We start from the raw sequence: 26,829 nt of genomic DNA, 5'->3' as shown, positions 1-26,829 counted from the left end.
GGCAGGGCCGCACTGTTGCTTCTTCAAGCTGGTGTCCATCACGCCGATCTACTTCGACTCATTGGCTGACATCAAGGCTTCGACATCTCGGCCAGACCGGAGGCTTCGCCGTCTCTTCATCAACCTACTCCGGAGACTTCGGCGTCACTAGCCGACCAGCTCCGTCACGTTAGCTGGACCGAGGGCTTTGCCTCGGCGAGCCAACCTTTGCCAGCATCGCCGTACCGTCGCTTTATCGCCCATCAGGCAATGGGTGTGCGGATCGAGTCCCAATTTTTGGATTCGCCTTCCTTCGCATTGCTACAACAAATAAATCAGGTGCTATTAATCATAGTATTTTTTCCTTGTTCGGGTTCATTTTTCCCAAGGAATTATTACTCCGGTTTGTTTATCATATGTACACAGGTCTATCAAATGATGGCCGCATTAACGACGGTCGCATGGTGGTTCGGTCAGTTTCCGTACATGGTCCGGCGAATGCTGCATCCGGAACTCGGACCGACCTGTGAATTCAGGCTTTGCCATGCCTTTACCGCATCACGCCGACGCCCTGCATCGACATTGACTTCGGCGCCAGGCCATATTTCTTTTATTACTCACTTTGCATAAATTATTTATTATGCAATGATTTTTTTAATTATTATTATTATTATCTCCGGTTTGCACTATTTTTTGTGCACAGGAAAATGATCCGGGTTGGGCAGTATCGTCAACTCGGCGTACTGACATACCACGTCACCTCGGTTGGACGGGGGGCTTCGTCAGCACTTCATTACCCCATGCCGGGGACTTCGGCATCACTCTACCGGCCTGCATTGACTGTGCTATGTCACCGCTTCGGTGCCGAGCTCTTTGCTCCGCCACCTTGGGACCGGCTTGGGGGATGGAACCTTGTCCCGCATCAAGCTCGGGTCGCGTCATCAATACCGAACACATTAACTAGCTAAGTTGCCTTCATGCTCAAAGTTTTAAATTCTTAACTTGTGTTCGGTTCGACCAAGCATTATACCTTTTTGAAAAAAAAGTTGCTTGTAAAGAATTTCCTTGTCCAAACTTTGTTTGTGACAGACAAATTCAAATACCCCGTTTACTTGGGGGCTTCCTTTATGAAGCTTTTCCTCTTGCATATGATTATACTTGTACGGCTTCGTTCCTTGTTCGTGTATTACGCCACAATATGCACCATATTGACTTAAGCGATTTGCAAGCTGGGTTGCCTCGCTCCTGTGCTTACCCCTACGTTCCCGATTGTTCGGCTAGGGAGTAAAGGGAGCACCTCTGCGATTGTCACGACCGGGTCATCCGAGCTCTGACCTCAGACTGGGTGAAGCTGAAAGCTAGCGCTCTTACTGTTTTCAATCATGGTCGACACACAACAGAACTCATGAGTACAAAAAATCTATTGCACAAGTCTCGTAGTAATAATGAGCACCGAAGAAAGGTATCAGTGGGGGTACTATTTTCTTCGAAGATGCTTCTTACACTTCGTCTGTAATATAGCATAAGTTCCCTGAGCGCGCTTTGTCTGTTACAGCCTTATGGCCCGGTTGCCTGGTTATCGGAAACACTGTCGATATTCTCGACAGGTGGAGTACATAACACTTTTCGGTCCTTGACCGAAGAGGGAGAAGCCGACGGTCGGTTAAGACGTGTTTAAAGTTCGGGTGAACAAAAGATATGATATTAGTACTTCGGTACATACAATCATTATACATAAAATTCATTTACCCAAGTCACTTGGGGCTCTTAAATTTTGTGAGCCGTTTTATAATAAGTGTTCTTCTTCTTAGTCGTTGCAAAGTTTTTATTACTATTATTATTTATCACTCCTTTTTTCGACACGAGCGTGTGGTCACTAGCCGGGGAGCCTAATTTCTCTCTCAAAGCCGCTAGAGTTTAGTTTGCTAAACTGACCTAATGAGAAGTAATCCGCCCTCGGGATAGGAGGTTGAAGCCGTAGGCTGACCCGCTTAAAGTCTTGAGATAGGATGTGTCATGTTAAAGCACGACAGAAGCATTTTTTTAAGGCCAATTTTCGGATTGGCACCGAGCACTTGATCTTGTTCGGACGTCAAGTTTTTACTGACGTTTTTGGTTTTCCAAGCTTATGGCACTTTTAAACTATTTGTGTGTTTTCAGCACAAGTCTCGCAGTGCAATGCCGGACACCTTTATAGATTCGGCAAAAACATTCTCGGATCTCACTATATATGCATTAGTTTCGAATTGTGTCTTCGGGCAATAGTAGGGTTGCCCGGCTCCTGCGCCTGCCTCCTACGTTCCGCTTTGTTCGGCTAGGTGTGCAACAGGAGAACCACTGCGATTGTGCTTCCAGCTCACATGGTTAAGCACCTCAGTGGAGAAAGCCAAAAACTGACTTTCACAATAAGCATAAACTGGTCAGCGATTCGATGACGGTGTTAAATGACGGGCCATTCATAATAATGGCCGAAGTGTTTACGGCTTGACCTTGACTATCTCCGAACACTACCGGGGGCTATTAACTGGCCTCCCAAACTAAATCCTCAATATTTTGCTCTTACATTCGAGCTGAGGTTTCATGATCATGCTTAGCATGACAACCCAAAGAAAGGAACCGATAGCGGGACTATTTTCTTTGGAAGACATTTCTTATGTTAAACAGTAATATAACATATCTCTCTGTGTACCTTTGTTTATAAAACCGTATGGTCAGATTGCCTCGTTTGTCGTAAATCTTTGCCCTCATAAAGGCTTTATAAAGTAGGATAAACACTCCTCGGCTACTGGCCGAGGAGGTGGAAGCCGATGGTCGGTCAGCAAAGTTTTGTACAATGCGGATCCGAGCATTAATGACGTAAAGTACTTGGATACATAGAGTCATTACACATAATTTGTGATTTTACTATGGATATTGATCCTTAATTCGGCCACCCGTGCCCGCATTAAGGCTCGGGGGCTACTAGGCTTCGGGCTTATTATTTACAAATATTAAAGGGGCACATCGATCCCCTGATCTGGTGTTGCCACCCGACCAGTGTCTCGGGGGCTACTGCATTGTCTGTTCAATGCAGAAAATTTTAAGTGCAATACAGTTTCCGACGAGATTTTGATCCTCAGGTTGGTCGGCCGCACCCAACCTGAGTCTCGAGGACTGAGCACGCCGCTTTTTGTGTCCCGAAGTGTTCTGCCGAGCTAGGACTTGATCCTCAGGCCGATTTTGCAAATCAACCTGAGTCTCAGCGGCTACTGGGATCAGCGGTCTTACGTCATCCTTCAGGTGCATCTCGGGTTTTAGACCGATACGCACCTTGAGGGCTACTGACTATATATCTCGGCAGAGAATAAATTGCACCAATCAAAAATATTGACAAAAAATCGGCCCACAGTCGGGGTGGTGCACCACCTCGGAAGCAGTCCGGCATAAAGCTCGGGCGCTAGTGGCTGGCTCCATAGAGGGCATTTCCGGCATTAAGCTCGGCTAAACTCCTTCAACTTCTTTGAACCAAGGTGATTTATGACAGTCCGGCGTTGGAGCTTGGACATAGTCCGGCGTTAGAGCTTGGACATAGTCCGGCGTTGGAGCTCCGATACAGTCCGGCGTTGGAGCTCGGATACATTCTGGCGTTGGAGCTCGGAAGCGGTCCGGCGTTGGTGCTTGTCTGCAAAAGATACCTCGAATGCAGTCCGGCGTTAGAGCTCGGATGCAAGTGGACACTACCTCCCGGGAACAACTTCAAACCCGAGGTGTGGCATAAAAATAACAAGGCATTGATAAAGGCCGGAAACTTAAAGGGGCTCCTCGGATGCCCGACGTATAAACTCGTCGAATGCATTTCGGCGATCCTCAAGATCGAAGATGAGAAGATTTGTTGAACCAGTTTTCAAGACCGACAATCGAAGATGAAGAACAGTTCGGAAGAATCGAGGAGCGTCCCTAACTTGAAGACCGGGACAGGGGGCTACTGACGGTGTCCTGGACTAAGGGGTACTCAACACGTCATCTCCCGATCTATTAGATTGGGCCGAGGACCCCCATGGCCGTATACTCATGGGCCAGTCCGGACAGTTGCCGCATACAAGGAAGATTCCACAAGACTTGGTGATCAAGACAAGGACTCCTCCCCCACCGACGTATTCGGCTAGGACTCTTGTTATCCTAGGCCTCTGGTGCATTATATAAACCAGGGCCAGGCTAGTCGATAGATCATATATACAACAATCATACCATAGGCTAGCTTCTAGGGTTTTAGCCTCTACGATCTCGTGGTAGATCAACTCTTGTAATACTCATATCATCAATATCAATCAAGCAGGACGTAGGGTATTACCTTCATCAAGAGGGCCCGAATCTGGGTAAAACATCGTGTTCCCTGCCTCCTGTTATCATCCACCTTAGACACACAGTTCGGGACCCCCTATCCGAGATCCGCCGGTTTTGACACCGACAACCGGAGTGACCAGCGGCGAGGCTAGGGCTGGCCGCCGTGGCCGGGGTGACCAGCGACCTAGGCTAAGCTAGGGCCAAGCTCCCTTGCAAAAATCAAAGAGGAGCAGAGAAAGATCGATGAGGCTGCTGAAATAATGCAAGAAGTTGCTTTAAGTTTGCACACACACTAGAAGTATGGATGAACCTTTAATATTTTTCTCAACTAGCAAGTTGATCCTCAGTTGAAACATTTTGCCAATGGGGAAGATAGAGAAACTTGCATTCGTTCTGGAGCAGGTATTTTGCCAATAGGTAATAATAAAACTTTGAGGGGTCATAGAGAAGATTGCATTCATAAAAGAAATCTTTGTATATCATGGCTGCAGGTTCGGATGTTCCTGGATCGTCAAGATTATGTGTGTGCACAAAATTTATCCAAGAAAATTAGCCCAACGGTCTTCATGCAGATACACCAAAGGAGAAAAGGAAACTAAAGGAAGGTGATAATATGGTTTAGGAAGACCCAAAGCCGAGGTGAGACCCCTCCTCCTTTTCGTGCCTTTCCATGTGGCTCTCCTTCATGGTGCTGATATGGTGTGTCGCTGCTGGTGAGAGCAGGCAGGACAGGAAGGAAGCAGAGAGGCGAGTTGTGATACGAACCACCAGCCGCCCCTCCAGCGACTAGGCCTTCTCCCTCACCCTCAGCCTCCACGTTGCCGCTGACGCCTTCGGGAGTAGGGGAGGCATAGCAACGCTGCCGACAAGGCAGCGGTGAGCGCCCTCTCCATTGTTCTCCTTTTCTGCTTGCTATGTGTCGGGTCGTGACTCATGTATGTTGATTCTCTTGTGCTGGGTAGGTTGTGGTTAGGGTTTAGTACTAGGTTCCTCGCTGCCGTATCTGCTAGGGAACACTGCTATGCATGCTGTCCGGTGGCGGGGTTCGGGCATGTGGTGGGTGCTCCTTCGGATTGGCATGGGTGCCTCCGTGCTCAGATTCTGTTGTACCTAGAGATTCCTAGGTTCGTCCCTTCCTCTCTGTGGTGTTTCGGGAAGGCAGAATTTTCTTAACTGGTCTAGGTGTTGTGAAATGCTCAGTAAGTACTAATATTATTAGGATTTTTGGTTCCATTACGCTATAGATCCCAAGAACCAGCTTTCCTGCTTTTGATCTTGGGTAAAGAAAATCTTGTTGTTATGTTTGGAAGGCATTGGCATGATCCATGTTGATGATGCTTAGTAGTAGACTGCGGTCGAGGTTATATTTTGGTGCTTTGGATGGTTCCAGCTACCAACCAAGTAGATAATATTTATAGTTGTTTTCTTATACTCTATAAGAGTATGTTATATCTGCAGTTGAGACCCGTGTTATATCTACAACAGACAATGCATACAATGCAATTGTTCCAGTGCATCATAATCATTTCTTCCAGTTCCTGTTAATTAACATTTTTTATGGTGTCAGTGACTACTTCCAGTCCCTGTTGAGCTGATCAAGGCAGGGACATCAGATCATTTATCCTTTTGCTTCATGGGCTAATTGTCTAAATTCATTATCAATGATTCTTCAGGTAGTGAGGCACACATACAGTTTAGGTAAATAACTCTTGAGGTATTCCTTGAATGACATAAGGCAACAATAGCGTTTTTGTTCTCGCCATCATTTTTCAGTGTCTTGCAATATTATTTGATTTCTTCCTCTCATAAACAGAGCAGAAGTTGGCCCTTCTAATTGATCTGTGCTGTAATGGATTTGTTTCTGTAGAATATGTATAGTCCCATGTTTTTTTTATGCATTACTTTGTTGTTCTCTAAGCTCTACCAACAGCGGGACCAAAATCTTTTTGGTATATTCCTTGCGTAAATATTTACCTGGACGCAACAGTTGCAATGTTAATATGATGGTAGAAATCCAGCAATTTTGATTGTTATGCATGTGATTGATGCTTCCTTATACTCCCTCCATTCCATATTACTTGTCGCTGATTTAGTACAATAAATCAGCGACGAGTAATATGAAACGGAGGGAGTAGTTCTCTAACTATCAGTTGCTTTCTTACAAGGGTGAGTTAAAGTTGAGACTTTTTTACAATACTTACGTAATCCAAAACTATATAACTGAAAACTGATGTTCTAACGATGCCACTTACTATTTGCAGTACTATCGCGGAGCCAATTGATGCTAGGTGTGCTCAAAGATGTTTCACTCCATGAATCCATAGAGTACAATGGTGGGATCATTTAGGCCTAATTTGGTTGCCGTGGATCCCGGGGGGATCCCGGCCTTATCCCTGGGGGAAGAAGCCACGGGCCGAGTTGACCCGGGGCAGCCCACGGCGTCATTTGGCAGCACACCGTCGAGAGGGACCCCTGCCCTTTCCACGTCCCTTCCCCGGGAGCGATTCCCTGATCTCGTCAGGTCGGGCAGGAAATCCTCGAAAAGCGACGACGCCGACTCGACCCTCCCGAGCTTGTGCCTCCGGCAGCCACCCGCGCCTCCAGCCAAGAGCTTCTCCCCCCGCCGGTGACGTCACCCCCTCCCTCCTGCCAAGATCCTCTGCCAGGTGATGGCGACGGCCTAGAGGTCGGTTTTTACTTCCGGCAAGATCGACTACCCCTCGCAGCTCATATCTCCTCAGACGAACAACAATGAGCTAGCGGTCACCTTCCTCGTCCTCCGAGCCAGGTTAGCCCGCTCCTCTTCCTCGTCCACCACTACCACCTATTTGATGCCTCGGTTAGCACTGATGATGTTGCTCCAGATCCACGGACCTGAGCGTCTCTTCCGCATTTTACAGCTAATCAGAATCTTGGAACTCTCCCACCATTGTCAAATTAACGGTGAGCACAATCTCTTCCTTCCGCTTCTCTCCCCTAGATCTGCACAGTGTTTTGATTTGTCAATTGGCTCTTGTGATTGATTGTGAGGTCTGATGCTATATTTTGGATCTTTCAAGGAACATTTTTCTTGTTTGGACTCTTGTTACTACAGAGCAGAGCATTGCCTAATGTGTGGCAGTTTGTCTACTGAAGTTAGATTATTGGCTGCATACATTATAATTAGGTGCAATTCAGAAGAATGTGGCAAATGCAATGGATTTGCTGCATTTAATTACTGGTGAGTCTTGTGAACTTTGGTTTAGGCAAGTTAATTGCTTTTGTGTAGACAGGCAAATACTGAACGTTTTTCTCTGTTAGATCCTTATGGCAGTACATACTACAATTGTTTATTTTTATGCTTTTTTCGTAGTTATAAATTTTCTATTTTTAGTTTTCGTATCCTCTGCAATTAAATTTACCATGGCGTAGGCATCTTGATCAACAAGAGCCTCAAGTATGGAGTGGTAGACGTCAAGAGACGTGGGGACCGGATTATCCTGGTCAAACTGGTAGTTGAGGACTTGGTTCTCAATGTTATCAGCGCGTATGCCCCGCAAGTAGGCCACAATGAGAACACCAAGAGGGAGTTCTGGGAAGGCTTGGAAGACATGGTTAGGAGTGTACCGATTGGTGAGAAGCTCTTCATAGGAGGAGACCTCAATGGCCACGTGGGTACATCTAACACAGGTTTTGAAGGGGCGCACGGGGGCTTTGGCTATGGCATCAGGAATCAAGAAGGAGAAGATGTCTTAAGCTTTGCTCTAGCCTACAACATGATTGTAGCTAACACCCTCTTTAGAAAGAGAGAATCACATCTGGTGACTTTTAGTAGTGGCCAACACTCTAGCCAGATTGATTTCATCCTCTCGAGAAGAGAAGATAGGCGTGCGTGCCTAGACTGTAAGGTGATACCTGGAGAGAGTGTTGTACCCCAGCATAAGCTGGTGGTTGCTGACTTCCGCTTTCGGATTCGTGTCCAGCGGGATAAGCGTGCCAAAGTTGCTAGAACGAAGTGGTGGAAGCTCAAGGGGGAGGTAGCTCTAGCGTTCAAGGAGAGGGTCATTAAGGAGGGCCCTGGGGAGGAAGGAGGAGATGCGAACAATGTGTGGACGAAGATGGCGACTTGCATTCGTAAGGTGGCCTCGGAGGAGCTTGGAGTGTCTAGGGGAAGGAGAAGCGAAGATAAGGATACCTGGTGGTGGAATGATGATGTACAGAAGGCGATTAAAGAGAAGAAAGATTGCTTCAAACGTCTATACCTGGATAGGAGTGCAGACAACATAGAGAAGTACAAGATGGCAAAGAAGGCCGCAAAGCGAGCTGTTGGTGAAGCAAGGGGTCGGGCATATGAGGACCTCTACCAATGGTTAGGCACGAAGGAAGGTGAAAGGAACATCTATAAGATGGCCAAGATCCGAGAGAGGAAGACGAGGGATATTGGCCAAGTCAAATGCATCAAGGACGGAGCAGGCCAACTCTTGGTGAAGGACGAGGAGATTAAGTATAGATGGCGGGAGTACTTTGACAAGCTGTTCAATGGGAAGAATGAGAGTTCTACCATTGAACTGGATGAGTCCTTTGATGAGACCAGCATGCGTTTTGTGCGGCGAATCCAGGAGTCTGAGGTCAAGGAGGCTTTAAAAAGGATGAAAGGAGGCAAGGCGATGGGCCCTGATTGTATCCCCATTGAGGTATGGAAAGGTCTCGGGGACATAGCGATAGTATGGCTAACCAAGCTTTTCAACCTCATTTTTCGGGCAAACAAGATGCCAGAAGAATGGAGACGGAGTATATTAGTACCAATCTTCAAAAACAAGGGGGATGTTCAGAGTTGTACTAATTACCATGGAATTAAGCTGATGAGCCATACAATGAAGCTATGGGAGAGAGTCATTGAGCGCCGCTTAAGAAGAATGACAAGCGTGATCAAAAATCAGTTTGGTTTCATGCCTGGGAGGTCGACCATGGAAGCCATTTTCTTGGTACGACAACTTATGGAGAGATATAGGGAGAAAAAGAAGGACTTGCATATGGTGTTCATTGACTTGGAGAAGGCCTATGATAAGATACCGCGGAATGTCATGTGGTGGGCCTTGGAGAAACACAAAGTCCCAGCAAAGTACATTACCCTCATCAAGGACATGTACGATGATGTTGTGACAAGTGTTCGAACAAGTGATGTCGACACTGATGACTTCCCGATTAAGATAGGACTGCATCAAGGGTCAGCTTTGAGCCCTTATCTTTTTGCATTGGTGATGGATGAGGTCACAAGGGATATACAAGGAGATATCCCATGGTGTATGCTCTTTGCGGATGATGTGGTGCTAGTTGACGATAGTCGGATGGGGGTAAATAGAAAGTTAGAGTTATGGAGACAAACTTTGGAATCTAAAGGGTTTAGGCTTAGTAGAACTAAAACCGAGTACATGATGTGTGGTTTCAGTACTACTAGGTGTGAGGAGGAGGTTAGTCTTGATGGCCAGGTGGTACCTCAGAAGGACACCTTTCGGTATTTGGGGTCAATGCTGCAGGAGGATGGGGGTATTGATGAAGATGTGAACCATCGAATCAAAGCCGGATGGATGAAGTGGCGCCAAGCTTCTGGCATTTTCTGTGACAAGAGTGCCATAAAAGCTAAAAGGCAAGTTCTACAGGACGGCGGTTCGACCCGCAATGTTGTATGGCGCTGAGTGTTGGTCGACTAAAAGGCGACATGTTCAACAGTTAGGTGTGGCGGAGATGCGTATGTTGAGATGGATGTGTGGCCACACGAGGAAGGATCGAGTCCGAAATGATGATATACGAGATAGAGTTGGGGTAGCACCAATTGAAGAGAAGCTTGTCCAACATCGTCTGAGATGGTTTAGGCATATTCAGCGCAGGCCTCCAGAAGCTCCGGTGCATAGTGGACGGCTAAAGCGTCCGGAGAATGTCAAGAGAGGGCGGGGTAGACCGAATTTGACATGAGAGGAGTCCGTTAAGAGAGACCTGAAGGATTGGAGTATCACCAAAGAGCTAGCTATGGACAGGGGTGCGTGGAAGCTTGCTATCCATGTTCCAGAGCCATGAGTTGGTTGCGAGATCTTATGGGTTTCACCTCTAGCCTACCTCAACTTGTTTGGGACTAAAGGCTTTGTTGTTGTTGTTGTTGTTGTTGTTATACTTCTTAGACAACCTGTGCAGTTACATGCCATTATGCATCATACACTTTGCATAGCTCAATACTCTTCTTGTATCTATGGATATCATGATCTATTGATATCAAGTTTCTTTCACACATGACAAAGGACACAACCAAATAAATCGAGAAATATTCATCAACAGCACTGACCCATGTCTTAGACTTTATTGGTTGAAGGAGGAAATTTCTGCGATGGAGAGAACATCACGTGTGTAGACAGTTCATCTTATATTTTCTTGTTTTGCACTACATCCATCTTATCTTTGTTTATTTTGCACCATTATTGACTGGAGTTTTATCTGAACCTGAGTTTTATCCATCTGACTGTTTGTAGATCCATGAACCTTTGTTTCTGAACTCTGCCTATTCTTTCCTTTACAATAACATGAGTTATTCTGAATTGATCATTTGATGTTACCCTAGCAGTGCCTCCATAGAAAATTAAATCTAGTTGATGTTTCTTAATTATGTTATCCTTTGATCAACTTCTGCAAACATAAGGAGCTAGTTGGTCTCGCTCCAATAATACATGGATTACCATTTGGTCTATGTGTTTAGATGAGGGTCACTATATACATCTGCAGATTAGCATTTATCATTCATATTTTCAACTTACATTTTCAAGGTATGTGATTTGATTTATCTGGAGGCAAGTTGTGCTTTCTGTCGGTTGCAATTACTATATGTTCCAAGTTGTGGCAACAATACTTCAGAATTATTTTTGTAATCATTCCGCCATAGTAGTATTTTTTTAATTATATGATTGCAGAAGTTGTATATGGATGTACTGGGGGCACCAAGAAGAAAGGGTAGTATATGGATGTACTGGGCCCCCCAAAGAAGAAAAACTGGGGGCACGATAAATTTATCCTAGACATAATTAGGTTTTGTGGGACTCGACTCGTGTAACTGTTGAGGTGGGGTGAATTATTTCGTAATTTTGCTAATTATTTTTGTATTTCATGTTTCCTAATTTATACGTATAATCTATAATCTCAGTACTTTAGTAGGCTAATCCCCATTTCTTAATGATAAAATCGTTGTAATTGAATTATCGGCTTAAGAGTGTCACCAGCGATCGCAAAAGTCATTTTTGGTTCTGCTGTATTAGTGTTAAGATCTGTATGAGTATGTCTTAGTCAGTATTGGTTCCAGATAACCAATCTGGACTTGCCATTGGGGTCTTTTTCGGTGATTTTGACTTTTGCACATAAAAGATCGGAACTGAAATGCCAATGTGATTTGTATTATCATGTCATATTAGAATCTGTTAATAATTTATCATATGCTTCTCTTTCCCAGCTTATGATCCTTCATTTGTATAAATCAGGGGGGCTACACTTCTGAGACGAGGCTACAACACAATTTTTGTTGGAGTCAGCTACATTCTTACACCTCTAGCTCACGAAAGGTCGTAGTCCCATTTGGATCGCCACTCAGCACGAGTGGAGTGACACTTGATTTCTCGTTCTGTATTAGAGTACCTAAGAAATGTTGCCTCTCTATGTTATGTGACATCTTTAGTTCTGACTATTCTCATGAGTGTCCGAAGATGATAGTGTAAATCAGTGATTATTTATACATTTGCAAATTCCTTGATTTTCTGTGATCTATAGAATTATATGTAATGTCTTGAATATATTTGTGTTTTTTCGTAATTATTCATGGTATTTTTCTGAGCTGTTTCAAAATTGATTGTGTAGAATCCTTCATTTTTGTGTTTTTTTTAATTTATCTTCTTCTGGGGATTTTGCCCCCTTCAACCTGTTGCCATTTGGTAACGTGGACTTTGGGAGATTTCCCCCGTGGGAGAAGTGGATCCTACCTGACCCTCAAAATCCCCCGATGGGGTTTGCTACCCAGGGCATATTTCCTCAGGCAACCAAATGAGGCCTTAGTTTCTTGGGTTGCACCAATATGTGCTGTCAAGGATGATTGCTAGCCTGACATGTGCAAACTATAGAGTAGCCAGTAGTGCACGGAAATAATAAAAATACATCATATGTGTGTGTGCAGGGCATGCCCATGATTCATAATCATTTGAGACAGTCTTAGAAGAACAATTTCCCATTGTTTTTCATCCCCTATTGAGTGTTGTCTGCAAATTTCTTCCGTTGGTGAAAGGAACCTGTACTCTTCTTTGTTTTAGTGCTCTACTCCATATTTCCCTACATTTGTGGTAGACAATGGTGTGCCTTCGTATATAATAAATGTTCTCTACTCTCACGACCCATGAATTAGTATTGTTATTATTGCCATATACTTATATAGAATGATGAGATGTGATCATGCACTTGCACTATCCAATTCTTACTGCTAATTAGGTAGGTTCAGCTGTAATGGAGTTGGTATCATGCCCTTCTACATTATGTAGATTGTTTGGTGTTCCAAGATAAAATCATGCCGTTTTTTTCTCATGTGAATGCGAAGGACCTTATGCATGTTTCTCTTCTCACTGATGGATGATGATGATTTAATAGTTAAGGGACTTCCACATGTTATAACTAAGCCATGCATATGTCTAAAAATTTACTAATGGTAACATACCCAATTAACCTAATAGATTCTTTTACCTTTTCAATGAATGTAGCTCTGCCATCTGTGTTACCATCAGCAGAAGGTATATATGCTCGAAGAAGCTATCAAACGGATTGGCAGTACAATCCATGCATTCAAACTTGTTGATGATGATGATTGCACAGTAATGGCATCGGTGAAAATCGATATCCGACCCCACAGCAAAAGCATATTGCCAACTCAACAGGAATTTTATGGAGAACCAATTCAGCTTGCCAGTGATGCTATTGAATCCGCATGCTTTAGCCTATCTACTGACCATGGACATAATTACAATAGATGATGCCAACTCGGTGGAGCTCAAGAAATGCCAAAGATAACTCAAAGCTGAGCAGTTCTGGTCATCCGTGCTATATGGTCATCTGGACTGAAGCCTTTTGTTGTTTCCTGGACCAAATACCGCTATGTACTGAATGTTAATAGATTGATAAACACATCTATATTATGCTATATTATTTTATATTTGCAATGTTTCAATGATTGTATTACTGAATTGGATATGACTATACCTGGCAGCATCGCTGCCAGGTGCGGCAAGCCGCACTTCCTACCTAGTACAATAAAATGGTAGAGGCGGATTGCGGATAAAACAAAAAAGTTGTAGTCTAACATCTACAGCACAAGAAACCTAAAGAATCAATTTTGATATCTCAGTGTAGAATGAAAATTGTACAACCTACAAGGTCAAACCGCCTACGCAAAATTAAACTATCACTTGTAACCAAACTCAGACACGAATATTAGCACAGTGCACCCTGTGGAGTTCATGAACTAGATGAGGAAATTATCCATCATGTGATTGATAACGTCTGCCCCATCTGAGTTAAGCCAATAGCTCTTTACCTGACGTTCATAGAGTAAAGAGAAGTATGATCAAAATGTATGTATTATTGCATTGGCATATTCTACTACGCAACAAAGAATCAGGTACCCAGAGTTTCTTAGCGAAAATTGTTGAAGGGTATTGCCGCAATGTCATTTTTGTTTCACGTTTTTTTATCTTTTTCTTTATATATACTGAATTAGTATATATGTGAAATACTTTTTCCTGTTTGAATATACAACATGGTTATCAATACCATCAAGTTAGGATAATAATGGGCCTATTACACAGAATAAGCAATTCCATGCAAGGTGATTTTGCTAATGATATCTGGGCGCATTTGACTAGATTGGATTTTAACTTAGAAAAATGCCCCTCTGTTTTTTAGAGCAAAAGTTCATATGCCACTGGATGGAAGCACCAAATTCAGATACCAAAAATGAAAACAATACTTCAATCAAAATACAAAAGTCAGCTTGGAAAGGTCAAAAATCACACCTGGATGGTGTTATGCGCAACCAATCTTTGACTACTTTTCTGGAAGCTCACATCAACACGTTCCCACTGCAGTTGTGTTAGGCCTCTTATCATCTCCTCTGCATGTAATGTTGCCACTTGTCAACAATTGATGAACAATGATTTAACATGTTTGGGCTAGCGAACAGCTCATATGAAGATGATCTCAAGGTTATTTTAAACCGGGCATGCAGGGAACTGATTAACAGCAAACTCAGTCTATGCCACTCGACTTCCTAAAAGGTTGGCCGAATACCAAAAGGTCCAATGTAAATAACTCAATAAGAAGAGACTTGGAACTAAAAAGTCTGATGCAACCATGATGGGAACTAAGAAAATGTTAAGGCAACAGCAGACAATAGAAAGCCAGCATACCTTCTGGGCCACAGAGATTAGCACTCACTTCGGTTTCATTTCTGTCCATAATTCCTCTATCAACATGGACTATATGTGGATACTTCTCATCACGAACAAGAAGGCGATGCTGCAGAAGGGGTTGAATTCAATTAAAAATTAGTTCGTTTACTTACAGGGAAGAAACCATAAACATAAAACCATTCCTGATACATACTTTTGGCAACTCGTGTTGACGCCGGATTGACGATGTTCTCCAACCCACCATATCTTTTCAGCTGGTTAAGTGGGTATACAGTTAGAAGTAAAATATGCAATTCACAATACACAGTGAACACAAGTATGTCATTCAGCAGTTAAAGCATACGGTTGAAATTTCAGCAGTTAAAGGATACGGTTGAAATTTCATCAGTTAAAAGGATACGGTCAAAATTGGCATTCGCATATGCCACACGTCGTTTGAAAGAGCGCAATCCGGATCTGCACAGCAGAACATGGTATACTTTAGAAATGATGCCGTATACACTTCTAATTAATTAGGACAACTGGAGCGCAATACAGAAAATAACCTGAATTTTATATCATCATGATCCTGAACCATTTGAAGAAGGAGTGGACGCCTACCATCATCACTGTCTGTAAGGAATAAATGCTTTCCAGTTCTTCCAACAATCAAATGTGCAGTTTCTGATGCTCTTCGCTCCAGGAAAGGCAAGCCACATAGAAAGGGGAGCTGGTGGAAGAATCTGAACATGAGACTAACATTACTGAAGCATTTGAATGTTCTTGTTCTATTGCAATCTGAATTCGAAGAGTGTCAGTGTTCTGATCCCGTGGTAGCTATCAAGGGTGCATGATGGATAGCTAAATTTGTTCGGACGGCTTACGAGTGGCAAATCAGGATGGCTGCACACAAGAGACAACGATCTACCCAGGTCCAGGCCCTCCCTGGAGAGGTAACATCCTACTCCTACTGCTAAGATGTATTGCTTTGTGTGTTGGCCTGAGATCAGAGAGATCTCAGCTAGGGTTCTTGGTACAAGGTGCGCCGTGGTGGTGGCAGAGGTGGAAGATGAAGGGTTAGGTGAGGAACCCTGGATCTCACTAGTGGTGTGTAGAATTATCTGAGAAGATTTGGTCCCGACCGAGGGGCCACTAACTGGCCTTGTATGCGTGGTCAAGTTAGGGTTACATGGCTCGGGTAAGTTTACAAGTTGGTGTGCACTACTGGGTCGTGCCGGACCCTGACTAGTTGGGTGAATTGGTTGCCTACCTTGTCCCTCGAGATGATGAAGGCGTCCCATATAGAAGGTTGGCCCAAGTCACCAGTCAAGCCCATGCTAAGGTCGTTGGCCCGCTTTCGACCTTGCTCTGCCTAAATCAGGGTGTCGTATCCTCGTCAAAATCCCCTGAGTCTTACATGATTCCTCTATCCTGGGAAGTGGAGCTCTTGGACCATTCCCACCAGCCAAAGGAAGTCGCCATCAAGTACTTCCCCAAGCAGGTGGGTTGAAGTACTTCAGAATGTGCCTTCTGAGTTACAGTTGGCGGATTCCTTCATGAAGGCGCAGACTAGAGCACAACATGGCTTTTACCTCTTGGAGAGGGGTATATACGCTGGCGTATGGCCTCACAGGAATACAAATTGCATATTCCTAAAAGCTTAAGGTTAGAATCGCAAATACATTAGTTTACTAATTGCACTAAATAATGAATGCATTGAATGGAGTGTACCGGTTAAATCTCTCTCCCATGGGTAGGTTAAGTGGGTACGTGAACCAGGGAAAGAGACAGTTGAATGATCAAACTCTAGTTTATAAAACAATAGAAGAGAGCAGTGATATTGCTACCTGTTTGTTTCCACTTGAACCCAGATGTGGTGATGCAAAGGTTATAAAGTTCATAGGTTTTAAGCCGGCGATGAGACCCTCCAAGCATTCAACTTGCTCTCTGTTGTTCCCAACGGAACATTTAGTTCTGTTACCACATTCGTAAAGCCTTCCTATAGCATATCTGGCAACAAGACCACCCAGAGAGTGCGCCACAATTGAGATCATCTTCACACCTCTTCTTTGCTCGACAACTGATAGAACCTATACGGGTTCCGTTAGTACAAATATGAAATGATGTGATGAAAGCATAGTACTTCCAGTAATAAAAGGATCGCATAAGATCAATATAGACCTAATTTGCCTTGCTTTGATACCAACGGGTCACAAAGTGAAGCTTAACAACCTATCATGATATCACCCTGCATGTTAAACGTAAACCATAGCTAGTTTATGATTAATCAGCTTAGTAACATCTTATCATTAACCTATTAAGCCCAAGTAGTTTATAATTAATCAGCTCATGAAGCAGATGTCGTCTAGCACACAGACAGACAGACAACAACAACAACAACAACAACAACAACAACAACAACAACAACAACAACAGCAGCAACAATTAAGCCCTTGGTCCCAAACAAGTTGGGGTGGGCTAGAGCTGAAACCCATAAGATCTCGAACCAACTCATGGTTCTGGCAAGTGGATAGCTAACTTCCACGCATCCCTGTCCATGGCTAGTTCTTTGGTGATATTCCAGTCCTTCAGGACTCTCTTTACGGACTCCTCCCATGTCAAGTTTGGTCTACTCCGACCTCTCTTGACATTATCAGCATGCTTTAACCGTCCGCTATGCACTGGAGCTTCTGGAGGCCTGTGTTGTATATGCCCAAACCATCTCCGACAATGTTGGACAAGCTTCTCTTCAATCGGTGCTACCACAACTCTCTCACGTATATGCTGTCTACCGGACAGAAATAAAGAAAAAATAGACAAAGTTTAACAATACTTGTACGTGTGCACAATAACAAGTACTCAAGTACACGTTGCGCGAATGTGGTTAATTTCTATTAAAAGGGCACAAATAAGATGAATCAATGAACGAAGCAGTCACAGCGTCTCAAACAATCTGCCTCGACTATTGCTAAGAGGTAAGCCACATCCACAAAAAAAGCATTTAGAAAACGGTGAGAAGAGTAAGGAGAGAGGTGAGGTCGTTGCTCTAGGTAGAAATGGCATGGCACTTCTAAAAAGACACTAGTAACAACCAAACGTGCTATTGGAGAGACCCTTATTTGTGCCCTGCGCTATGTGGATTGTCAATGTTTGCATTGATCGTATGCCGTAGCATATATAGTATTTCAACCATATCCGCTATACAAGGAAAGGATCGGGAGATATCCGTAGACTAGGAAATAATAAAACAAGATCCTAGCTGCCTAATGTACACGTGATAATGATCATGCTCAACACCCCCCCCCCCACCCCGCAAATGACACAAAGACTGGACCGGAACTCCTCAAAAGTAGAAGTCGGTAACCCCTTGGTCATGACATCGGCAAACTGCTGAGCGGTGAGAACGTGCAGAACACGGACGCAGCCGAGAGCCACCTGCTCACGCACAAAGTGTATATCGAGCCCGATATGCTTCGTGCGACGACGATGAACGGGGTTGGCGGAGAGGTAGATGGTGGAGATGTTGTCACAGTATACAAGGGTAGCGTGTGAAACGTCATGGTGGATCTCCCCGAGAAGTTGTCGTAACCAAGAGCACTCAGCAACCGCGTTGGCCACTGCCCGGTACTATGCCTTAGCACGGGAGACCGCATGCTGCCGTTTCGAGGACCAGGAGATGAGGGCCTGGTACTCTGCCTCAGTACTGGAACAGGAGACCGTAGGCTGTTGTTTCGAGGACCGGGAGATGAGGGATGGCCCAAGGTAGACGCAATAGCCAGAAGTGGAAAGATGCGTGTCCGGACAGCCAGCCCAGTCAGCATCAGAGTAAACGACCATGTCGGTGGAGGACGGTGCTGTCAAGGTGAGCCCAAGAGCCATAGAGCCGTGGATATAACGCAGAATCCGCTTCACCAGGTTCCAGTGACTGTCTCGGTGAGCATGCATATGTAAGCACACTTGCTGCACTGCATACTGCAAATCTGGTCTGGTGAGGGTCAAGTACTGCAGGGCGCCGACGATAGACCGATAGAATGGGTCGTCAGGTGCTGGGGAGCCATCAAGCGCGGAGAGTTCTGCCTTCGTATCAACAGGGGTGGCAACGGGCTTGCAATTAAGCATGCTGGCACGCTCAAGAAGCTCATGGGCGTACTTGTCCTGATGAAGGAAAAAACCGTCGGGGCGCCCAGTGACCTCAATGCCGAGGAAGTAGTCGAGCGGTCCCAAGTCCTTCATGGCGAACTCGACACTGAGACGAGCAGTGAGCTGTCCAAGCTGCTCGGCCGAGGATGCCATGAAGATGATGTCGTTGACGTACATTAGTAGATAGGCAGTCGTCGAGCCGTGATGGTAGTGAGGCCTCAAAGCGAGTAGCTCGAAAGCCCAACTACAGAAGAAAGGCGACGATGCGCTGGTACCATGCTCTCAGCGCATGTTTCAATCCATAGAGGGACCAAGAAAGCAGGCACACGTGATCAGGGTGTGTGGCGTCGACAAAACCAGTGGGCTGCTGGCAATACGCCTGTTCGGCAAGATGGTCGTGGAGGAACGCATTGGAAACGTCCAACTGATGCACCGGACAGGCACGAGACACCGCAAGCTGGAGGACGCTGCGAATCATGCCCGGCTTGACGACCGGGGCGAAGGTGTCGGTGAAGTCCACTCCAGCACGTTGTCGGAAACCGCGAACTACCCAACGAGCCTTGTACCGCTCCAGGGTACCATCGGGGCGCGTCTTGTGACGATACACCCACTTCCCGCTAATCATATTAGCATGCCAGGGAGGTGGGACGAGCTGCCAGGTGCGGTTGCGTTGCAACGCGTCGAACTCCTCCTGCATAGCAGCAAGCCAGTTGGGGTTGCGAAGAGCGGCCCGGGCCGAGGATGGCAGCGGCGACGGCGAGGAGGTCGATGTCGCGTAGAGGTAGTGCTCGGACGGATAGCGGATACTCGGTCGGAGGGCACCAGTGCACAACTGAGCCGTGATGTGGAGCGGGGGCACCGCGACGAGCGTCCGGTCGTCGAGCAGTGTAGACGAAGGCCAGGCCGACCCCATCGGGTCCAGTGAGGGAGCGCGTGAAGCCAGGCCCGAGGATGTCAAAGGCGCCATGGAGCCCGAGGCCGGGGCGTCCGAGGCCGCGCCTGTGGTTGGGCCCGAGGCAGCCGAGCCTGAGGCCCAGCAATCCAAGGCGCTCTGGTCAGCCGAACCAGAGCCCAAGGCAGCGGCAGCCAGGCACGGGCGTCCCCCGCGGAGGTGCGGCTGCACCGAAGAAGGTCCGCCAAGGGGAGGGGGGATGACGAAGTCGGTGCATCAGCTGAAGGTACCTGCTGAAAGGTAAACACTTTTTCGTCAAAGTAAACGTGCCTTGAAGTTATCACCCGATGAGAGACTGGGTGGTAGCACCGGTGGCCCTTGGTGTTGGAGGGGTACCCAAGAAAGATGCATGTGAGGGAACGCGGAACAAGCTTATGTGGGGTGGTGGAAGCGATGCTAGGATAACAGAGACAACCAAAGACTCGAAGTTCATCATAGAATGGAGGAGTGCCATAAAGTAACTGATGCGGCGCATAGTTCCAACGAACGCGGCAAGGCCGAAGGTTGACCAGGAGAGACATCGTGGCAAGAGCATCTGGCCAAAAACGAGGCGGGATGTTGGCATGAAACAGGAGGGTGCGCATGTAGTCATTGAGAGTGCGAAGGACACGTTCCGCCCGCCTGTTTTGCTGCGAAGTGTAAGGGCATGTTAGACGAAAGATAGTACCATGTGTGGCAAGCAAAGTGCGAACAACAAGATTGTCGAACTCTTTCCCATTGTCTGTTTGAAACGCAAGAATGGGACGACCAAAGTGCGTAGAGACAAATGAGTAAAAAGTTTTAAGTGTTGAGAGAACATCGGATTTCTGCCGTAAAGGAAAAGTCCACACATAGTGAGTAAAATCGTCTAATATGACAAGATAGTAAAGATAGCCGGAATTGCTCGCAATGGGAGATGTCCAAACATCACTCTGAATCAACTGAAACAGATGTGAAGCAATAGTAGTAGAGTTGCTAAAGGGAAGACGCACATGTTTGCCAACACGGCAAGCATGACAATTATGGCCAGCGAGCTTATTACAAGTGAAAGAAAAACTCCTAAGAATGTGACGAAGTGTAGCAGGATTGGGGTGGCCCAAACGAACGTGCCAGAGGTCCACACCGGCGGAGAGGGCGACAGGAGCGGTGGTGGTGGAGGAGGGCGGTGGACCGGGTAGAGCTCATCGAGGCTGTCACATCGGTGAAGTACCATCCGGGTACGAGAGTCCTTCACAGAACCACATTCATCAAATTCAACGGTAATTGGATTTTCATGAGTAAGACAGCGAACAGAGCTAAGGTTCTTGATTAAGCCAGGAGAAACAAGGACGCTAGACATATTGATGGGTGTAGAATAAGATGGAAAAGAACCATGGCCAATATGTGTAATGGGGAGAGGAAACATCTCCGACAGTAATGCGGGTGGAGGTGTTGGTGGGAAAAGAAGTGACGAGGTTACCGGGGTTAGAAGACATGAGGGCGGTTGCCCCGATGTCCATGTACCAATCTCCGCCTCCGGTGTAGTTGTTGGGATGGGGGTGGAGTGCAGCATGGCTAGAAGAGTTGGGTCTCAGGGCAGCTGCGAGGGCGCCATGTTGAAGGGGGCGTCGGCCTGCTGCTGAGGAGGCGCCGGCAGCGCTGGGCATGCCCCATACTGTTGAGGCGGCGAGTACAGCTAGGGGCGGCGTGGTAGGCCCGATGTTGGGCCGGATGAGGGCCCAAGATGCCAGGGGCGGTCGGGCGAGGCACCGGCATGGAATAAGCATGCACGACGCCGGTCCAGGGATTGTGCCCGAAGGCCCACGACGGCGTGGGCTGCTGCTGCTGCTGGGTGGCCCGAGGCAGCCCGCTAGGGTTGGCCGCCCGCTGTTGGCCCTTGCGGCCCCCTTTGCCGCGGCGACCGCCGTGATCGGCGGGAACAGTAGGCGCGAGCATCCCTTGAGGAGGGAACGTGAACAACGGCGGGAACGGTGGGGGCGGCTGGAACGACGTCGCCGACTGCTGAAGGGGAGGCGCGCCGCATGAGGTGCCAGCGACGAGGGCGGTGTGTACAGTCGGGCCTTCATCTGCTTCATCCGGCGTTCCTCCAAACGCAAGTAGGCAACGACCTTGGGAAAGGTCGGGTTGGGGATGAGCGTGAGGTTGGCGGCCGCGTGGGTGAACTCCTTGTTGAGGTCGGCGACAAGGGTACTGAGGAGGACGTCGTTGGAGACTTCCTCGAAGATGTCAAGGAGCTCGTCGCAAAGACACTTCAAGCACATGCAGAAGTTGTCCACGGAGGAGTTATTTTGATGGCACCCGAAGAACTCTTGCTGAAGAAAAGCGAGCCGCTAGAGCCAATTGTCGGTGAAGAGGCAATTGAGCTTCGTCCAGACAGCATGCGCATCATCATCCTGCACCACCGTGTAGAAAAAGTCCTTGGAGATGGTGAGGAAGAACCAGCGGATGAGAGTTGCCTCGACGGCCGACCACTCGGCGTCGAACTCCATGGCCTTGGCGTCGACGGTGCCGTCAACGTGCTCCTAGAGGTGATACTCACGGAAGACAAGGTTGAAGTAGGTCTTCCATGCGTAATAGGAGGAATCCTCCTGGGAGAGACGGATGGGCACGCGAGCGAGGATGTCAATGTTGCGGATGTCCTCGGCGGGAACGGGGTTGGGGCCGGCGAAGGGGTTCGAGCCACCAGAGAGGGAAGAGGAGGCGATGGAAATGGTGGCGATGAGGAGGGGTTAGGGTTCGGCTTGGGAGGAAGAGAGGGGAAGGGAGGGGACGGCGGCAGCAGGGAGGTGCGGCGGCGGGGGAGGGGGGTGGATGCGGCGGCGGCACAGGTGCGGCGGCAGAAGCGTTAGGTTAGGAAAGATGTGCGGTATCTAATACCATGTGGATTGTCAATGTTTACATTGATCGTATGCCGTAGCATATATAGAGTGCATGGGCAGGAGTATCTCAACCGTATACGCTATACAAGGAAAGGATCGGGAGATATCCGTAGACTAGGAAATAATAAAACAAGATCCTAGCTGCCTAATGTACACGTGATAATGATCATGCTCAACACGCTCCACCCTCTCACAAGTGACACCAACATGATACTTTTCTTTATCTTAGCAACAAGTCTTAGTAGCAACCTATTTGAGAGGTTACTAATGATGATACTAGCAGTATTAACTATCTACTAAGTAATGTACTTAGTAACAATCTGTTAGGGGATGCTATAAGCTCTTACACAGAGGACAATATTTTGTCAGAACAAAAAGTACCTCGTTTGCTAACCTTTCTCCCATCAAGTCAACTCCGTCAAATGTCTGTGTAGCAGAGTTGCATTGACTCCCTGCATGAAAAGCCGCAGCCCAAATCTCTTTATAGGAAACCAGTAGTAGCTGGAACAACTTATGACAAAACACAGAATGAAGGAAAGACAAAAGCTGTGTGAATGTATTCATCGGTTATGAAATCTGCCTGGTCTGGAGAGTCATGTTCTGAATGAGACTAGTACTAAAGCAGAATGATTGCACAATATTTGGCATGAAACTGGGTGATGGCCTAAGACCAATGCAAATACTATCAACATTCAAATAGCATTGGCTAATGCAGCTTTTGCTGGTTGTTATCACTCCATCTAATTCCAAGTTGTGTGGCAAAACCAGAAGGAACCAGCATTTTACGTGTTTACTGTACCGGATGGTTCTCCCGCTGACAGTTTGCTGTTTAATCTCAGTCACTTAATCTCGACTACATGTCGGCACCGGCATGTTGTATGAAATTCTTCAGCACAAGTTTAGGCTCAGGTATAAATCCAATTACAAAATAACCATTGAATTGTCATGTATGTAAACTTGATTTTCTATCATAAAGTGGCACTCCCAATATCCCAAAATGGCATGCACACACGCGGACAGGCGCACTGACAATATCTTACTTAGCACTACAATTCAGAGGATATATACTAATACTACCAAGAAACCCGGCACGAAATTGCATAGCATGTGGATTGGGGATACTCACGGTGGATGATCACTTTGTCTGGCATCCGCCTCACGAACTGCTCAGCTGCAAACTTCCAGTCATCCGCACTGTAAAACAATGATCACATTTTGCCACTGAAACTAAGAACCCCCAAAGTTGTACAAACCCACTGCAAAGACGACCAAAATAACAGTATACACGGATCCACCTCCCCACGAGGCCATTGACCATGACGACAAGGTGCTCCGGGTACTCCCCGCCCTGCGCTACCTCCGCCTCGGCCTGAACGCTCCATAAGTCGTCCCCTCCGCCGCGTGCCGGCTCCATATCCACCTCCGTTGCCTCCGGCCGCTTCCCCCTCCCCTCGTTCACCGCCACCGTAACCGCCGGTGACGACGGCGCGGGCACCGGCGCCGGCCTGAAGCATCCCATCCAGCGCCCGCTGCTACCACTCCGCGCGGCTGGCGAGCGGAGAGCCAGGTGGAGCTGCGCAACGGCACGCGGCCACCGGGACTGGGCACCGGGGGTTGGAGTGGTGGCGCGGCCCATCGGGGTAGCGCTGGAGGCGATCATCTGGCGGGGAGGTTGGACGAGTGGAGCTTGCTCGGAGACCTAGATGCGGCGATGATAACTGGAATTGCTTCGGTGAAGGTGAGAGAAGGTGGAGCTGAGGATGAAGAAACTTCGAGCGAGAACAACGATGACAATGATTGGAGGGTGTGTTAGGTAGCCACAAAGATGGTTAGGTGGACTAAGGTATTCTAATTTATCATGGTTTTTGTATGCCTGTGCATTGCACCGGGTGAAATATTAAAAATAACTTGCTCCTCATGAATTATGAAACATGTTTTTTTAATCCATTTTTTGCAAAAACGTCAAAAATATAGTTACATCAAATATTTATTTTTGGACCATGAAATTTGGACATATACCTTAATAATGTTTGTCATGACCTATTTCATCTCCACACTTTCATTTCACCCGATGAGAGAGTAGTTGTGTATGAAATAGTCTTTCAATCAACTTTATTTTCTATTATTCAGAAAAATGAATATTTCTTTATTTTGAGGTGTTTTTTAAATCATTTTAGAATGGTATCATTTTTATGGTGACGAACATTTTTTGGAATATTATATTTCATTTGTAAATTAGTTTGCACTATTTTTTGGGCTTGGCCCATTGAAAGACTTGACCGACACGCACTTCCCGTTCCTTATTCTTCTTCTCATCTGTTAGGACAACGTCGGCGCAGCCTCCCTCCCTTGTCCGCGTCATTTTCCGAGGACGAGGGCAGAAAGAATAGCGCTTCTACTGGTCGCACCGTCGTGTCCTCCGCCCGCGCCGCCATATCAATGGGAACTTGGGCGGCTCCCTCTTCCTCTGTTCCCTCCCACCCATCTGGAGTAAGAAAGCTGACCATGGTGAGCTTGCCATGGAATTTAAGCGGCTCCACTGTTCACATCATGTCAGGCAATGTCATTGTCAATTGGGGAAAATCCATATATGAGAACATCAAACATCTCATTTCCTCTTTCCCCACATACCACATAAACCAGAGCTTCAAACTTGGATTACCGCAAATATTTTCAAACTCAATAGACGGCATAGAAATGGTACCAACAAAATACTATAGACAAAGGATTTCGACAACAGCAGTCAGGTGACCACATTAGAAAGTGCCTGACTAATGACATTTTTTCCACAACTAAAACCACCAAATAGCACCATGTTCCTCCAAAAACTGAGGGGAGCATACATCACACACGCTGGAGCCATTTCAAATTAGATAAGACTGGGATTTAATGGCGTTGGAAGGAAATGAAAAATCAATATCTGCAAAAATGTTTGGTTATGTAAGAGAAGAAACCATGATAAATAAAAACATGAGTTTTATTGTGGAAATTGAAGTTCGGATAATTTGTAGACAAACCTGTCCTGTAAGAAGAGGTGTGTCCTCACCGAGCTTTGATGCACCAGGTCTTCGTGTACGCACATGCCATATCTGCAGCTCAATAACTTCAAAACATTAAGCTAGTAATTTAGTCCTCAAAAAAGTTATACCAAATAACTTCCTTACTTGAAGCATAGTTAATTACTTCTTGATGCCCTGAAATTTCAGCTCTAGAAATGTATTGAAGGGCGACATGGTGGTTCATCAAATTATTCTCAAAGACAATCTGTTAGAGTTAGAAAACATTAGAATGTGAACACAGGTTAATAATGAGAATTTGACTTGTTATTTTGAAATTCTAAAAGCTCACACTTCGAATATCTTAATTAAGTAGGTGCCCATGTAGCAAGGTGCACAAAATCAGCTCTTGTGGCCTTTGTTCTATCTTTGTATGACAAAAAATAATACTGATTGGTACCTTCAGAAAACCAGAAAATTATGCAATGTTGTACTATGTGGTCAAGAGTGATATCCATGCCTGGTGATTATTTTCTGGGCATTATGTCCCATAATGTATACTTGAGTGTGGTTTTCAGATGACAAATAATACAACCACAGTTTCATAATAGAGAGATGTGTCATAGTTCAGATGCATCAATTTTTCTTGGCACTAAAATTATTAGAGCTTGGGTAGAAAAAATAGTATCACACCAGTGCGAAAGATCTTGCTGACTAACTGTTGTAGGAATAAAAGAGATACATGTGCAAATTCATTCAACAAACAACAACTTCTATGTTTGCCTACTTCTCAACAAAATTTCATAGCCACGGCTAAAACTAAGACTAACAACCACACCAACCCACAAATCTGTTGGGAGATTAGATAAGTTATGCAAGAAGAAAAACAATACCAGGATTTATTTTACCTGGTTGAAGACTTGAAGCATGCAAGAAAGGACCCGATGCATTTTCTTCAAGCAATTCATCAAACATTTGATGCATTCTCCGCACGCGCCTCCCGCCTCGCTACCGCCGCCTGATGTAGCGCTCGAGCGCAACGCCGCCTCCCCGCCATGGCCGCCGCCCCCTGCAAGCCTACGCTGCCGTGGTCTATGGCTTCAATGCAGGCGCCCCCTGCAAAAAACACGAAACCTTATCTC

At 46.1% G+C, this 26,829-nt stretch overlaps 1 protein-coding gene across 6 annotated transcripts; it reads right to left on the bottom strand.

Moving 5' to 3' along the window:
- Positions 1–13,108: 13,108 nt before the first annotated feature.
- On the bottom strand, positions 13,109–24,511 carry LOC123154118 (lipid droplet phospholipase 1). 6 transcript variants are annotated; one of them, XM_044572907.1, is made up of 10 exons: positions 23,987–24,508; positions 23,818–23,885; positions 23,073–23,143; positions 16,589–16,831; positions 15,308–15,471; positions 15,163–15,218; positions 14,956–15,008; positions 14,760–14,868; positions 14,367–14,464; positions 13,109–13,447 (listed from the first exon to the last, which is right to left on the bottom strand). In XM_044572907.1, the coding sequence occupies exons 1-10, from the start codon at positions 24,349–24,351 to the stop codon at positions 13,367–13,369; spliced, it is 1,308 nt and encodes a 435-aa protein (XP_044428842.1). In that variant the 5' UTR covers positions 24,352–24,508; the 3' UTR covers positions 13,109–13,366. The 6 variants fall into 6 exon arrangements, with proteins under 6 accessions (XP_044428842.1, XP_044428844.1, XP_044428847.1 ...); XM_044572909.1 differs by having other exon boundaries at positions 13,109–13,432; positions 23,987–24,507; XM_044572912.1 differs by having other exon boundaries at positions 23,977–24,295.
- Between the last annotated feature and the right edge of the window lie 2,318 nt (positions 24,512–26,829).

The sequence above is a fragment of the Triticum aestivum genome, chromosome 7A (genome assembly GCF_018294505.1).
Source record: "Triticum aestivum cultivar Chinese Spring chromosome 7A, IWGSC CS RefSeq v2.1, whole genome shotgun sequence".
NCBI classification, from domain to species: Eukaryota; Viridiplantae; Streptophyta; class Magnoliopsida; order Poales; family Poaceae; genus Triticum; species Triticum aestivum.
The sequence above is the reverse complement of the archived record's forward strand: the minus strand, read 5'-3'. Positions and strand labels throughout refer to the sequence as shown.

Bases quoted from the DNA above. Each gene is read 5' to 3' on its own strand.
- LOC123154118 (XM_044572907.1), bottom strand. From the start codon at position 24,351: ATGATCGCCTCCAGCGCTACCCCGATGGGCCGCGCCACCACTCCAACC. The intron at 23,886-23,986 runs GTGGATCCGTGT...ATTGTTTTACAG, and splicing joins GTCAATGGCCTCGTGGGGAG to TGCGGATGACTGGAAGTTTG. The intron at 14,465-14,759 runs GTATGCTGGCTT...CATTACATGCAG, and splicing joins TAATCTCTGTGGCCCAGAAG to AGGAGATGATAAGAGGCCTA.